The sequence below is a fragment of the Trachurus trachurus genome (assembly GCF_905171665.1).
Source record: "Trachurus trachurus genome assembly, chromosome: 7".
Classification (NCBI taxonomy): domain Eukaryota; kingdom Metazoa; phylum Chordata; class Actinopteri; order Carangiformes; family Carangidae; genus Trachurus; species Trachurus trachurus.
In genome coordinates, this window is record NC_139901.1 from 30,039,003 (window position 1) to 30,055,917 (window position 16,915).

At 42.3% G+C, this 16,915-nt stretch overlaps 1 protein-coding gene across 1 annotated transcript; it reads left to right on the forward strand.

Moving 5' to 3' along the window:
• Nucleotides 1–1,236: 1,236 nt before the first annotated feature.
• On the forward strand, nt 1,237–16,911 carry LOC310988627 (semaphorin-3F-like; the record flags this gene model as incomplete). Its single annotated transcript, XM_083975293.1, has 17 exons — nt 1,237–1,348; nt 5,657–5,817; nt 8,670–8,732; nt 8,849–8,968; nt 9,169–9,262; nt 9,409–9,528; nt 9,659–9,804; nt 9,920–10,034; nt 10,144–10,213; nt 11,633–11,777; nt 11,951–12,173; nt 12,677–12,765; nt 12,860–12,901; nt 13,996–14,153; nt 14,245–14,312; nt 15,968–16,095; nt 16,477–16,911. The coding sequence occupies 17 exons, from the start codon at nt 1,237–1,239 to the stop codon at nt 16,909–16,911; spliced, it is 2,289 nt and encodes a 762-aa protein (XP_083831419.1).
• Between the last annotated feature and the right edge of the window lie 4 nt (nt 16,912–16,915).

Below are 16,915 nucleotides of genomic sequence, written 5' to 3' on the forward strand. Positions count from 1 at the left end.
GAGAAGATATATGGCAACTGTGAGATTATGCCAGGAAGCCTGTGAGCCTCGTTTCCAATGGCTTCTGGTTTTAATTTCCAATTGCTCACCAAGCCAGCTGCTGCAGTTTCATCACAATGTTGGGATTTTTTTAATGAGGACATATTTCTTTTTCTTGTATAATTGAATGTGTCACATGTGGATTTATTATATGTGGATTTCTTGTGAAATATAGTAAACATTTTGTGAAATCTCACTAATTTTCCCCATGATTACCCTCTTTTTCTTCTTATTCGCCCCCCCCTAAAAGCTTTATTGTGCCATGTGCCCACCAGAGGCCTGGGCTACATGGATGTCATGAGAGAGAAAGGAGAAAGAGAAAAAGCCCGTGGGATGGCTTATAGCCCGAGCCAAGCACACCTTCAGGGAGACAATTTAATGGATGTTATGGACTCAGCTTTTAGTATTCATAATTTATATGGGATCCTCTCCAGCAAAGTGCAGATACATAATGAATGCGGAGTTAAGGTCTAACAGTTAGGCTACGTTTCAACACCCCTAAACTGTCAGAGATGGTTTCGGCGACGACTACCTGTTTTCTTTGAACTGTCATGTACTTCACTCGTCAACTTCTGAAAGGAAAAGTAGCTGTACGCGCGAACCTACCTGAGACGTGCTTTGTTGAAAGAGTGAGCGAGCCGGCGAGAGGCAGGGAGGGAATCACTGATGGGCATCGCATCCCATTACACCACACCACACCACGGCCGGTCCTGTTTTTAGACAGATTTTCTATGTAAATGTGGGTGAATTAGTTAGAGAAAATAGCACATGTTTAGTAAAATGCACAAGATGAAGATAAAAAGACACTGAGCTCAGGCTTCTATCACTTTACAGTCTTAACACACACCTCACTACTGTTACACTTTAAATAAATAATAGGGCTGTCATATTTTTCAGAGCAGGTGTGAAGGTTTGGACGCTGTTCAGACTGTAGCTATACCTCTCGACTTGGCAAGCTGCAGGCCAAACTTCTGATCAGAGAGATCAGAGGAAGAAAAGAATGAAAGAGAGACAGACAGAGAGAAAGAGAGAGAGGGAGAGAAAAAGAGAGTCTCTCTTGTCTCGTCTGTCCTCCCTTCTTCTTCTTTTTCTGTCTCCTATTCCTCATGGGGCACTCTTATTATAATAATAGTTCAACAACTCCTCTCTCTCTCTTTCTTTTTTTCTTCCAGATTTAGATCTCTGTGGGCTACCTGCATGACTGTTACCATGACAGCATCTGGAGCCCAACTGCTCCTGTTGGCCCTGTGTGTTTACAGAGGCTCGGGCCTGCAGCAGTCCGCTCCGAGGGTTCGCCTCTCCTTCAAAGGTGAGATCATACAGATTAACCCAAACTCTCCTCTGACCGCAACTGTTCTAACAACACACACAAAGTCATGCACACACACACACGCGCGTGCACACACCCACGCACGTATCCACACCACTGCACCGGTTTTGCTTCCTCTTCTTCATACATATGTAAAGAACCTATTTCCTGCCACATGTCAAACAGAGCAACGCTGAAAACAAAAGGTGGATATTACGTGCGGTTGGTTACTGGTGGTTGCCCTTCGACAGAATTTCTTCCCACACCCTAAAAAAAACCCACACACACACATTTTCATCCGACCTGGCGGTTCTTCTCCTTCTTCTTTTTCTTCTTTGTTTTTGATGTTTGACACCTCGACACAAAAAGGAAACACCTGAAATATGATCAGGAAAAAAAAAAAAAAAAAAAAAGCAAAGCGTTATTTCAGAGTGTTAATGTTTTGCCCCGGGGCGGTGGGCTGCTGTAGATCTGTAGATTGAAGCAAAGGGACCGACCGTGTTTCCAAATCTTTTTTTTTTGTGTATGTGTGTGTGGAGCTTTTTGGGATTTTCCCGGTTCCTCATTAACTCTAATTGCAGGAGATTAAAGTTACAGATGTGAGGATGACACGCTTGATCAAAACAATGCCGGATGATTACAGTTATTTCTGCAGCGCTCATCATATTGTCACTTCAAATGCACCTGTGCGTGTGGACGACATGCACGCTCATCAAAAAGACAAAAAGAAAAACCCACAACGTCACACCTGAAGTACCTGTGAGGCGTGAATTAGAGGTTGGGATCAGATTTTTATAACATTCCTCAGTGCTTTGATGTGGAGGTGGTGAGTCCTGGGTCAGGTCTAGACACATAGTCCACGCATGTTGTTGGTGTCTTATCTTTCGGTTTGTTTTTTTGTTGGGTGTGTTTTTTTTTCTGTGTGTGTGTGTGTGTGTTTTTTTTGCACTGCCATGATTTAATGAGAAACATTTCATGATTTCATTCACTGTAAACAAGAGACATCTGAAGCAGATTAGAGGTGAGCTATCAGGAGGTCTGTGCTTAATATTTTCTGGCAATCGTCATCATCATGCAGTGTTGTTCTGAATACAACAGAGTTTGTGCGACTGAAACCAGCTGTGTAGATGCTGCTTTGTATAAGGGGGCAGTCGTTTTTTATACGACCTTTAACACTAATACTTTCGGTAAACAGCTTATACTCTCCAGTCTGTGTGCGTTTCTTTCTTTCTTTCTTTTTTTTTTTTTTTGCACAGTTAGTTCACAAAGTAGCGGTCCGACCAATTACACAAGTTTGGTCTTGAACTTTTATCGTGTTCCTTCCTGCGTAGGATTCAGGAATTCACATCGGTCGACGAGCTCCTCATGACAGATTCATACACCGGAGGCTCGTGTAAAACAGCTGAGAGGTGTTGAATTATTAGATTGTTGCTCCTGAGCTCCGGCAGGCCCTCGCTCACCTCCCCAACACCGCCCTACCCCACTCCCTCTCCTATAATGCCACACAAAAAAAAGAAAGAAAAGGGGAGGAAAGTTGGATTTACTCCCCAACTGTTTTCTGCCACTTGGAGGTTTTTTATTGTTCATTGTTTGTGACAGCGAGCCTCTTTGTTCCCTGAGGCGCCTGTGGAGGAGGTATTGGGGCGGCTGGAGAGGACATGTGACTCCCTGTGAGCCAAGGCCGTAATTACCGTATACATTGGGGAGGACATAGCCCCCCCCCCCCAATATATAGCTAGCTGATTAAGAAATAAAAATTAAAGGGACAATGAGGAGTTTTGGAAAAGCGAAGCGTTTTCACACTACATTTATGAGCCTCCGCGCACCGTGAAATTCTTTGACCGGCGCAAGACAGACTCATGTTTTCATTCATCAAGAATTAAAGTCAGAGGTTCGAAGACGATCACATACCGTCGTAGTTCCGACCATAAACAGCGATTCGGCGGCGTTATTCTCATGACTCGCCACGAAACCGAAAGTAAGGAAACGCCGGTCGGCTCGCTCAGCATCTCCGCCACCACTAATAATAACAAAATAACGATAGAGACAAAACAATATATTTATCGAAAATGGGCCCATTAACAAGTGTGGGTAGCGTAGATTCATCCACATTAACGTGAGACTTTTTTATTGTCGCAGAATTTTTCGTTCTGCCCCTGGAGAAACTCCTCGTTGTCCCTTTAAAAAATAAAAATGTATCCCATGTGTTAGCGATTTTACCATACTTACCGGACTATAGAGCGCACTTGAATATAAGCCGCAGGTTCTCATGTTGTAACATGAGATATTTACACAGAAAGACAGTAGGGAAATGTGCAAGTCCGCTCGCTTTTCCGCTGTTTTTGTTACGCTCCTCTCGCCCATGTGCATTTGTTTACAACGAAAAATCAATAAATGGAGCGACCGGATAACGTTACATAACATATATGATGTTACAGCGTGTGTGTTTGTGTAGTCTTAACTGTCATAAACAAAAGATTACGGTTTACGGAGCGCGTTTGTGTTGTGGTGTGCAGAGACGAGAGCTGGGACACCGGGGCGGGGAAAAAAGTAGCAGCTTATAGTCCGGAAAGTACGGTATACAGTATTTATATATATATATAGTAGAAAGAGAGAGATTTGGTCCCTCCCAATGTTGACTCCATGGTTACGGCCTTGCTGTGAGCGAATGAGCCATCAAAGAGTGACACTCTGGGTGACACACACACAGCGAGGGCCTGCAAGAGGATAGAGATCTCATATTGTTTCCTCTCCTAACCGGGAAGTTGTGTCAGTCGTGCGCACTTCAAAGGGAGCAGGAGGGAGGTCGGGGGGGGTCGGGGAGGGGGTCGGGGGGGGGGGCTGACTGGGATTGGTTTAATAGAATTAGTCAGCGTTGCTAGAGAGCAAAATGTGCAGTGTAATTGAAGCGGGTGTTGTTTTTTTTTAGGAGCCCGTGCCCTCACGGTGCTGTCACCAGTTTGTTCATGCTTGAGATAGAGCTGGGGCCTAAACAGCAACAACGGGTCATTAGTGCCTTAGTGACAATATGTTGTCAGGTTGTAACATGAGAGCTCATACTGTAGTGGCCTCCATACTTGAATTGTCTCCGTCCTTCCCGCAGTGTTTCCCTGTCAGTGTCAGAATGCTGTCAGGGGATAAGTGTTTGCTGAATGTTTACCAGATGATGGCAGTACATTGTTTGCTATTTTTAGGAGAATGGAGACATGTATAGGGGTGTGGTGTTTCTACATTTAGCCTCTTCTTTCTGTGAATCTCCACTATGGCCCCTACTGGTCGTGGAGCCCGCGGTGTGTGTGTCAGAGGCTTGTTATCCTGTGTTTACCTCTCAGGGAACAGAACCGGACCTGGAGGGAGTGAGTGAGTGGTGAGGCTCCATCCCGTGTCGCCTCACGTCGCGTCGTACCGGAGATCCGATTGCATCGCTTATTTTAGTGGCACCTTGGCTGCATCCTGTTAACATTGACCTCAAAAAAGGAAGATGGCTGGCTGGCTGCAGGCTCTTTGATGTAAATAAAGATTGCGCTTCCTCTTGAATCCCCCCCGTAAGCCGGCTTCTGAGGGGCCTGTGTGAACATTTGTCATTGATATAAGCCTGCTGTCTTTAACATGCCTCCACCATGTCTCAGTCTGCACACATGGTTGTCAATATCGTGCACATACCACAGATGTGTGACTGTGTGAGTTGTTTTTTCATGTGCGTAAAATGATGCAATGGATTGTTGGATGGCAGAATGGAAAAAAAAAAGGCGAGGCGAGGGCTGCACAGAGTCCATTTGTCTCGCAGCAGATGAAAATTGTTCAATCAAAGCTTTCAGGAGAACAAAAAAAAAAAAAAAAAAAGGGGGGAGAAACATTTTCCACTGCAGCGTGTCCTAACAGGTTCTGCTCTGCTGAACACAATCCCGATCTTAAGAATTAGCAGCGAGCGGCGTTCCACTGACCGTGTTTCCCCACGGGGACCGGCGGGTTTTTTTTTTTCTTCGTCTGCACAATGCAGCAATGTGGCGCCTTCAACTCAATCAGACAGTCAGGACGCATGAAATATTGAGATCTTAAAAGCGAATGTGTTTCCTAAAAATGCTTCTAAAGTTGAGTTATATTTAATCGGTGACACACATTTTCCAGAAAAGAAGTGAGAAGAACATCAAGGGACCACGAGTTCATCCAAGTCAGTAATGAAACATGTTAAAGGCATAAAGGGAAATGAAGTGAGGAATGGAGGGAGGGAGGTTAGGGTTAGGGGTGACAAACGAAGTGGAATAACGAGTTTTGCAAACTTTGTTTTTTTTTTCTCTCTCACCACAGAGCTGATGGACACTCGGGCAGCGCGGCCGTTCAGTTTCTCCTTCAACACCAGCGACTACCGCATCCTCCTGATGGACCAGGACCAGGGCCGGCTCTACCTGGGCAGCCGGGAGTACCTGGTGGCCCTGGACATGCACAACGTCAACAAGGAGCCGCTGATTGTGCGTACAAACACAACCCAACACAACACAACACAAACACAACTAGTCTAGTAGGAAGGAGGGGTCCCAATGTCCCCGAGACAAACATTTTTGACCCTTAAGGTGTCTACTTAAAGCCCCAGTATGAAACTTATTTGGCTTTTTATTAGCAAAAATCAAATATGTCTTTCATAAATACGTAGTTCACTGAAGTGGAATCACAGCCGCATACAAATGAAAGCTTTCTCGTACCTTAGAATGAGTTGTTACAAGTCATTACAAATACATAAGTGGGCGACGCACCGAACCGAGGCGGCCATGTTGCATCGCCATCTTTTTTACGTTCAGTGGCAGCGTGACCGTAGGTAACCACGGAAACTCAGCGGAGCTGTGGGCTCGGCCTGTTAAAACTGTCACCACTGTGTAGTGTGAGGAAGGACGGAGGCACTGGTGTTGCATTCAGGTGCAGTCAGGCAGACGGCCGACGGATGTCATTTTACTCGACGAGAGAAAGACGGTAAAACGTGGGTCAGGTAAACAATACGACATCACCATGACAACATATTGTCACGTGTATTGTTTTGCCTCGTGCTGGCGGACCACTTGTTTACATAGACGCTTGTTTATCCTGTTACATGTTGTCTGTCTGACGTCTGCCCGATTTCACGTGAATGCAACATCAAGAATACGTTATGTACGATATACGATATGCAACCGCACCGCTAGATGGGGGGAATTCCTACATATTATACCTTTAAGAACCCTTAAGGTGTCTACTTAAGATTTTTGCTTGTTGCCCGGGTCAACTAATGTCCCATGGGGGTTTTTTGGCGGCCATTTTGAATTTATGTCCGCACGAATGGTGAAAACGCCAATTTTCATAACTCCTAAACCAGACATCATACAAAGACAAATTAACACATTTTTTCTGATAATTATGACACCAGGAATCAAATGGAAAGGTTACTGAGATGGTAAAACCACTCTTTATCGTTTAGTCCCGCTGTAACTGACATCACATTTGCAAGGTGGAGAGATAAGGGGATTACAGCGATGTGTACACTCCTAGAGGGAAAAACTTTCAAAACTTTTGAAAAACTCAAAAGAGAATTTGGTTTAGATAATGGTGACCTGTTTAGATATTTACAGCTAAGACATTTCTATGAGACAGTAATCAAAAGAGGAGTTTCTACAGAAGAAAACAAAGTGATTGAAGTATTCACTAATGCATATAAATGTACGCCTGTTAAGATTGTTTCTAAGTTGTATACACTGCAAAAACTCAAAATCTTTCCAAGAATATTTGTCTAATTTCTAGTCAAAATAAATCTCTTTCCACTTAAAATAAGACTCATCACCTTAAAAGTAACTTCTTTTTAGATAATTTTCACTTGTTTCAAACAAATTTTCACTTGAAATAAGTAGAAAAATCTGCCAGTTAAAGTAAGTTTTTTGTGCTTGTAATAAGAAAGAAAATCTTGCTCCACTGTCAGATTTTTCTACTTATTTCAAGTCAAAATCTGCTTGAAAGAAGTAAAAAGTGTCTAAAAACAAGCTGCTTTTTATGTGATGAGTCTTATTTTAAGTAGAATGAGATTTATTTTGACTAGAAATAAGACAAATGTTCTTGGTAAGATTTTGAGTTTTTGCAGTGTAGAGGTCTGCAAAAACAAAATGAAATCTAAATGGGAACGAGAATTGAACATTAAACTGTCTGACACTGATTGGCATTCTATGTGCAGAACTCAACAAACCTCCACCAGCTCTAAAAGATGGAGGGAGTTTGGATGGAAGAATTTAATTCGCTTTTTCATCACACCACACATCAAAAATAAACAAATAGGTGAACAGCAGCAATGTTGGAGGAAATGTGGGCAGTTGAGTGCCAATCACACGCATGTTTTTTGGTCTTGTGTAAAACTGCTGGGGTTCTGGGACAGAGTGGTTCAGATTCTGGAAAATATTTTTTCTTACATGATACCCAGAGACCCCCGGACTCTGTATCTGGGTTTGTCTCCAGAAGATACTATTCAAAAGAAGGACCTGTATCTTTTCAAAATATTGATCTTGGCATGTAAGAAGGCCATAACAAGAAACTGGTTGAAAAGTGACCCTCCAAGTCCAGGGCAGTGGCTGGATATTGTTGAGGAGATTTACTTGATGGAAAGACTGACTTACTGTCTCAGAATGAAAGCAGGGACTTTAGACCAAAGGTGGCAGAAATGGTTTGTGTATACAAAAAAAGAAGAATCTAATATGCAGCAGACATAATGGACAGGGATGAAAGCTGCAACCAGAGGGGTGTGCCCCACATCCACTTGTTACTTTTTTATTTTTTACTTTACTCTGTTTTTTTTTTCTTCATCTTCTATCATTTTGGTGAATTGCATTGTTGTGCAATGACTCTTGTTTATGTAAAACAAAAAAAGCAAAATAAATAAAGAGTTTAAAAAAACAAAAAAAAAAACCACCCTTTGTCAGAGAAAAATGGACTCTCAAGTAGTATTTTAGTATAAATTACTCAAAAAAAAGTTCGGAAATGTTTTTTCAGTCCATAATTTCTCCCTTTTAATAACTCCGGTTGGTGCAGTCTTTTAAACCGATGGAAAGCCTGATTAGTCACCTTTCCAACGAGGTACAACTTGTAAGAGTTGTGCATTCATGGAATGAGCGACAAAGCTAAACGTGTGGGAGCGACCAATAAAACAGCAATAATACGCCAATTTTCATAACTCCTAAACCAGACATGATACAAAGACGAATGAACACACTCTTTCTGATAAACACAACACAACACAACACAACACAAACTCAACCTGATTGCTTATTATCGCTGAACCTCATCTCTGGATTATGTCTCTTTCCGTTGACAGATCCACTGGCCGGCGTCGGCGAAGAGAAAGGGGGAATGTCAGATGACAGGAAAGGGAAGACAGGTGGGAGGATCATGTGTTTACATCCTGCTCTTTCACCAGAACCTGTGCTTTCATGATGTTTGAATTCCATTTGTCTTACTCTTTCTCTCTTTCTCTTTCTCTTTTTTTTCATCCAGGGAGAGTGCGCCAACTTCGTGAGGCTGATCGAGCCGTGGAACCGCACCCACCTCTACACCTGTGGGACGGGAGCGTACCAGCCCATCTGCACATTCATCAACAGAGGCTGGAGGGCAGAGGTGAAAACACAAAGACGTTTACAGCAAAAAAGAAAAGGAAAAAAAAATCATACCCAGACTTGTAGGCCTCGCAGAGCTTTGTCCTGCTAAATATTTCAGGACTACAAACTGGGACACTGATTTGTTTGTGATTTCCCCATGTTCCCATGTGACGTCTATTTTTATGCACGCTCTCCCCTCCGTCTAATCTGCCTCTGCAGGACTACCTGTTTAGGCTGGTCCCTGGGTATGTGGATTCGGGGAAGGGAAAATGTTCCTATGATCCCACACAGGAGAACATTGCAGTTCTAATCAGTAAGTCATGCATTATTTACGAGCAGAAAAAAGAAAAAGAAAAAAGAAAACAACACAACACTCCTCTTCTTTCAATCTAATCTGTCCTTTATCGCTCCGATCGCCTCGTCTTATCTCTCCGTCCTCTCGCCGTCTCACCTCTGCAGATGGTAACCTGTACGCGGGCGTCCATATTGACTTCATGAGTACAGATGCTGCTCTGTTCAGGACCATGGGAGGGAGGACAGCCATCAGGACGGAGCAGTATGACTCCAGGTGGCTCAACGGTGAGTAAAGTGTGGGGGTGTGAGGACGGAAAATGTTGCTGATTACAGGTTACGGTTCCTCTCATTTCATCTGACAACCACTTGCCTCAATCCTCCCTCCCTCTGCTTATCTGTTTTTATCCCCCCTCAGAGCCTGTGTTTGTTCAGATCCAGCAGATCCCTGACAGTGCAGAAAGGAACGACGACAAACTTTACTTCTTCTTCCGTGAGAAGAGCCTCGACTCGAGCGGCGGGGCCAGCCCCAGCGTCTTAGCCCGGGTGGGAAGAGTGTGTCTGGTGAGCTGAGAAAAACCACATTGTGCATGTAGTGGAAAAAGAAGAACAGGGGTACCTTGTAATGTGAAACGTGTCGTACATATTGAATCATGACCTAATTTCCTCCCCTGTCTAGAATGATGAAGGAGGGCAGAAGTCCCTGGTGAACCGCTGGACGACGTTCCTGAAGGCTCGTCTTATCTGCTCTGTGATAGGAGAAGATGGAGTGGAGACACGATTCGATGAACTACGTGAGGCTGCGATAAAAGAAAAAAAAAATAAAGCAACTCATTGCATTTTAATTGCAGCGAGAGATACTGAATTTGCATATCGCTCTTCTTCATCTTCATCTTCTTCTAGGGGATGTGTTTATCCAACCCACACAGGATGAGCGAAACCCCACAGTGTACGCGCTCTTCACCACAGCGGGGTGAGTCCTTTTTAGAAGCTTGGTTAATTTACACCTCACCCCAACCTCATCACAACTTTAATTTTAGGAGAGGGGTGCAAAAAGTGTGTCTCCCTCTCTGACAAAAATGAAAAACAAAAGCACACACATCCAAATAACCCATGGCGGGTGGGTGGATGCTGGACCAACGCAAGCAAAGTATGAAAACAAAGCAGAGCAAAGCAAAGCAAACAAAGATGAGTTTGTATTGTTGTGGATGAGCTTGTATTGTTCTTGGTGGACTGCCGAACAGAATTGCCCTCTGGGATTAATAAAGTTGATCAAATCAAATCAAATCAAAAGCATGAAAACAAAAAGAAGGGGGTCCACAACACCATATGGCTCCAGTGCAAAAAATGTATTAAATCATGACGTTTCGAGCTGCAAGCTCTTCTTCAGATGTTAAGAGTACCAATAGAGACAGACGCCATATTTAAAAGTCACGTCATACTCACACACCTGCTATGCATCAGCTCCAGTCAGTAAACAATCATCCATTAACACTGATTGTGCAGCAGTTACTCGTACACATATTAAACATAGTACACAGAGGGGTATATACAAAAATATCATTAATACAAAAATATATATACATCTAATGTGAGTTTATGTAGGAGTTCAGGCTGTGTACACTGCAAAAACTCAAATATCTTAACCAAGAATATTTGTCTTATTTCTAGTCAAAATGTCATTTCTAGTCAAAACAAATCTCATTATACTTAAAATAAGACTCATCACATTAAAAAGTAATTTGTTTTTAGACAGTTTTTCCTTCAGTCAAGCATATTTTCACTTGAAATAAGTACAAAAATCTGATAGTGGAGCAAGTTTTTCTTCCTTATTACAAGCACAAAAAACCTGCTTTCACTGGCAGATTATTCTACTTATTTCAAGTGAATATTTGTTTGAAACAAGTGAAAATGATCTAAAAACAAGTACATTTTTAGGTGATGAGTCTTATTTTAAGTGGAAAGAGATTAGTTTTGACTAGAAATGAGACATTTTGACAAGTTTTTGCAGTGTAGGCTGTCATAGCACATAGAACAACAAATTAGAGGCGCTTGGCTTTAAATATAGAAATGTAAAAAGGGAATAAAGTTATATCTTCAGGTCAGTATTGATACACATAACATGATCATCAGCAATGGAACAAAAGTCATCATGAGACACATCTCAATAAACACATCAAAAAGATAACTGGTCCGAGGAGAACATAGCAACCAAGCAGCCACCCAATAGACATCCCCGAAAAACATCTCATACTCATCTCCAGAAATCTCACAGAAAAACACAACACATATGTCTCTCAGAACATCTAGCACAGAATCTCACAGAAAATCTCACACGTATTAAAGTCCTAAAGTCCCTCTCTGACATTCATTGTGTGTTTCTCTCTCTCAGCTCTGTGTTCAAGGGCTCGGCGGTCTGCGTCTACTCCATGGCCGACATCCGCAACGTCTTCAACGGACCCTTCGCCCACAAACACGGTCATAACTACCAGTGGACCGAGTACACCGGGAAGATCCCCTACCCGCGGCCTGGAACAGTACGTCAGCAGCAGTGGTGTTGTTATCCTCTTCCTTAAAGCAAAAAAAAATCAATCATCAACCTTTACACAAGCCTGATTATTTAGTGCATAAACAAACTCCACCCGCTCCTCTTCCTCCATTCCTTTCCTTCCCTTTCCTTCCTTCCTTTCCTTATTTCCTTCCCATCCAGTGTCCAGGAGGAACCTTCACTCCCGGCATCCGCTCCTCCAAGAACTTCTCGGACGAGGCGGTGGATTTCATCAGATCCCATCCCCTCATGTTCCACCCGGTTTATCCGATCCACCGCCGCCCCCTGGTGGTGAGAACCGGCGTGGACTACCGCTTCACTGCCCTGGTGGTGGACCAGGTGGACGCTGTGGACGGACGCTACGAGGTGCTCTTCCTGGGGACAGGTGAGACGGCAACACAGCTGAAGGTTGTTTGATTATTGATTATTTTGGGGGGATTTAAAGTCGAATTTTAATTTATCATTGGTGTGCCACTGCCACATCTGCCGGACATCTACAGAGTCCGTTGTGTGCGCAGAGCAGAGGACATTTTAAAGGACCCCACACATCCCTCTCACAGCATGTTCACAATCTTGCGGGTCAGGAAGAAGGTACAGAAGCATCAAAGCAAGAGCTTCTTCCCCACAGTGATCAGACTCCTTAACAAAAGAATGTGAATTAAATGATTTTTTAGAGCGTTTATCTAATGATAACTTTTATTCTCTTTTATTTATGATCATTCATTTTATATGTTGTTTTTAATTATACATGTTTTACTTATTTATTGTTGAAATTAATGCACTGATCTTGATCTCGAACGGTGGATGTGTGAAACATAATTTCGTTTTTATGTGACGCATAAGAATGACAAATAAAACCTATCCTATCCTATCCTATCTCCTTTGTAGATCGAGGCACTGTGCAAAAAGTTATAGTTTTGCCCAAGGACCCGATCAGCATGGAGGAGCTCACGCTGGAGGAAGTGGAGGTTTTTCGGGTATGTTTCAAAGACGTGACCCTGAAGTGACTAAAAATACTCTAATATGTGACATTAAAGTTTATATTATTTTGTTTTGTGTGTGAATTCACAGACCAGAGCTCCTGTCAAAACAATGAAGATATCTTCTAAAAGAGTGAGCACATTCCTCCTTATCTCACATATTTCAACACTCACTGAGTTACTTCACTGCAAAAACTCTCAAAAATCTTTCCAATTTTCTTGTTAAAATGTCTCATTTCTAGTCAAAACTAATCTCTTTCCACTTAAAATAAGACTCATCACCTAAAAATGTACTTGGTTTTAGATCATTTTCACTTGTTTCAAACAAATATTCACTTGAAATAAGTAGAAAAATCTGCCAGTGAAAGCAAGTTTTTTGTGCTTGTAATAAAGAAGAAAACTTGCTCCACTATCAGACCGTTCTACTCATTTCAAGTGAAAATATGCTTGAAAGAAGTAAAAAGTGTCTAAAAACAAGTTGCTTTTTAATGTGATGTTTCTTATTTTAAGTATAATGAGATTTGTTTTGACTAGAAATTACATTTTGACTAGAAATAAGACAAATATCCTTGGTAAGATATTTGAGTTATTGCAGTGTTTACTTTTTTATTTGCACATTATATAACATGCATAAACTTTGAAAACAATGAAATTAAACATTGTGCAGGAGAGGTGGAAGCCAAAAAAGGCTTATGAAAATACCTCAAATATCTTACCAAGAATATTTGTCTTATTTCTAGTCAAAATGTCATTTCTAGTCAAAACAAATCTCATTATACTTAAAATAAGACTCATCATATTAAAAGTAGCTTGTTTTTATACAGTTTTTACTTCTTTCAAGCATATTTTCATCTGATAGTGGAACAAGTTTTCTTCCTTATAACAAGCACAAAAAACGTACTTTCAGATTGGCAGATTCGGCAGATTTTTCTACTTATTTCAAGTGAAAATTTGTTTGGAACAAGTGAAAATGATCTAAAAACAAGTTAATTTTTAGGTGATGAGTCTTATTTTAAGTGGAAAGAGATTAGTTTTTACTAGAAATGAGGACATTTTGACAAGAAATAAGACAATTCCTGGAAAGATTTTGAGTTTTTGCAGTGAAATTCATGACATCAAAAATAGAAAAGAGAAAAAAAGACCAATTTACATGAAAAAAATGAAAGATACTGAATTAGTGTTACAAAGTGTTATAAAGTTACTTGTGTTTCGCTTGTGTCGCCACAGCAACAGCTCTACGTGTCGTCGGATGCGGGGCTGACCCAGGTGTCGCTGCACCGCTGCGACGTGTACGGCCGAGCGTGCTCCGACTGCTGTCTGGCCCGGGACCCCTACTGCGCCTGGGATGGAGAGAGCTGCTCGGCCTTCACGCCGTCCACCAAGAGGTCAGAAGCTGCGTCTGTTGCTGCAGCATGAAGCTCAGAGTCATGTTGAGTTAAAAAAGACTTCAATCTGAATCTGAATCTTTTGTCTCAGGAGGAGCAGGAGACAGGACGTTAAACACGGCGACCCGCTGAGGCAGTGCAGAGGCTTCAATGCCAAAGGTAAGGCAGTCGTTTATCTGTGTTTATTAAAGATCATAAAGAATTTATATCTTTTTATTTCAAGTGATTGTCTCTGAATGAATGAATGAATGAATGAGGAACACCCTATTATTTATTGACTATTAATTGATCTGTATCTCGCACTTCTAAATCATGTTTTATCTTGTTTAATATCAATTGCGTTCTTATTGATCATTGATGGTACTTTTCACTTTTGGTACTTCTTCTACTTTTATCTTGGTTCTTATTCTCCATGTCTTTTGACACACACACACACACACACACACACACACACACACACACACACACACACACACACACACACACACACACACACACACACACATATATTCAAGTATTCTTATTGTAGCTACTTATGCACTTTGTCACTGGTCACTTTGATCATGTTAAGTCCTTGCCATGTGCTGTCTTGTGTGTCGACTCACTCCACTGTAATCTACCTACCTTGACCTTGACCTTGACATTAAAGGTTATAACTACAACTTTTTCATCAAAACGATTAATTTTTCAAAAATAATACATCCACAGAACGTCTAGACTAGGGGTGCAGAATAAAAATATTAATTTTACTGAATTTATAAAATATATAAGTAAGTATAAGTAATTGTTTTATACATTTTCCCAGGTCCAAAATATATAAATATTTACATCTGGTTACGTCAGCCACGTCGGCATGAAATGATCTCTGCGCCAACAGCATTCGTACATTTATGTCACGTGAGGCATCGTGCTAATGCTAATGCTAACTAGCGGTCAGCCGGTATACTCATTAAAGGGATAGTTCAACATTTTGGCAAATTGGCCCATTGCCATAATCGCTATAGTCATAGCAGTAGGTTCGTTACCTTTAATTGTCGGTGTAAGCTATTTTTAGAACGGAGGAGCGGAGCGTCAGGCTGCTCAGAGCTACACTACGGAGGCTAATGGAATTTCTTGGTTTTCCTCATCAAACTCATCAAATACAAAATCCCAAAACTCCAAAACGCTTTCGTGGACAAGTTGTGACCTGCACAATCACCACGCTATGAGATAATAATGGAACGTTACGAAACGGAGCCGTTTTCGAGGTAAATACAGGGTAAATACAGAGTCTGCTTGCTGAAAAACTGTCCCTGAACGCAACGCGCATCAGCGGTTTTGCATGAATTTACCTCTAAAACGGCTCCGTCTCGTAACGTTCCATTATTATCTCATAGCGTGGTGATTGTGCAGCTCACAACTTGTCCACCACAGCCTTTTGGAGTTGTTGGGTTGTGTATTTGATGAGTTTGATGAGGAAAACCAAGAAATTCCATTAGCCTCCATAGCGTAGCCCTGAGCAGCCTGACGCTCCGCTCCTCCGTTCTAAAAATAGCTTACACCGACAATTAAAGGTAACGAACCTACTGCTATGACTATAGCGATTATGGCAATGGGCCAATTTGCCAAAATGTTGAACTATCCCTTTAAATACTGTTAGCGTTAGCTTAGCTTTAGCGACTAGCCGTTCCCTATAGGTTACCTGGCAACCACTACAATTGAAGGTTGTAGCAAGTGTGAGTGCAACACTTAGCCTACTGGCCGGGAGGAATAAACTTGTAGCTAACACCTTAAACCTTTAACCTTGACCTTGACTTTGCCCTGTTTCTTCCCAGTGGAGAAACGTCTGAGGGAAACGGTTCAGTTCGGGGTGGAGGGCAGCAGCACCTTCCTGGAGTGTCAGCCTCGCTCTCCTCAGGCCACCGTCAAGTGGCTCTTCCAGAGGGAGGGGAAGAGGAAACTGGTGAGGACGAGCAGAAACACTTCTTCTGGGGTATCCACTATCCTCCTTGTTGAGATTTTCTTGTAGATACAAAAAAAATCTGAAATAGTTTGCAGCAGGTAGTTTAATTTAGTTACTTTCAGTCACTTAATGCTAAGCTAAGCTAACCAGATCTAAGCTATTCCATCATTTGTACAAACTATTCTTTACACTATGTATATATTCTTCTTAAAATATTGTTTCTATTTTATTCTTTCTCTTATTCTTATTTCTATTTATATTGTGTGTTATATTCCTGCTGCTCTACAGAGTAATTTCATATAGGCTATCTTCTTTTTTATCTTATTTTAAACTCACAGTCAGCTTTCTCACTTTATTTCTATGTTATTCTTTTTTCCACAGCTCAACCGCGTGTCAGGCGTACTGAAGACCAACCACGGCATCCTGTTGAAGTCTCTCAACCAATCAGACGCCGGCCTCTACCACTGCCTCGCCACGGAGAACAACTTCAAACACACGGTGGCCCGCATAGCGCTGCGCATCCTGGACCGAGACATTGTTTTGGCTCTCACCGCTCAGGACGAGGACGAGGAGGACGAGCCGAAAACTCGCCAAGCAGCAGCAGCGGCGGCGGCAGCGGCAGGGGCGGGGGCGGGGGCGGGGGGGCTGTACCCTCAGTCGTCGCTCATCTCGACGCCTTTCCCTCCCGAGATCAGACTGATTAACCAGTACTGCCAGTCCTACTGGGAACAGCTTAGTCCCAAACAGCAGCAGCAGCAGCAGCGCAAGCGAACCAGCCGCAGGCACACAGAGAGCCAGGACCAAGGCCTCGGCTAGAGGG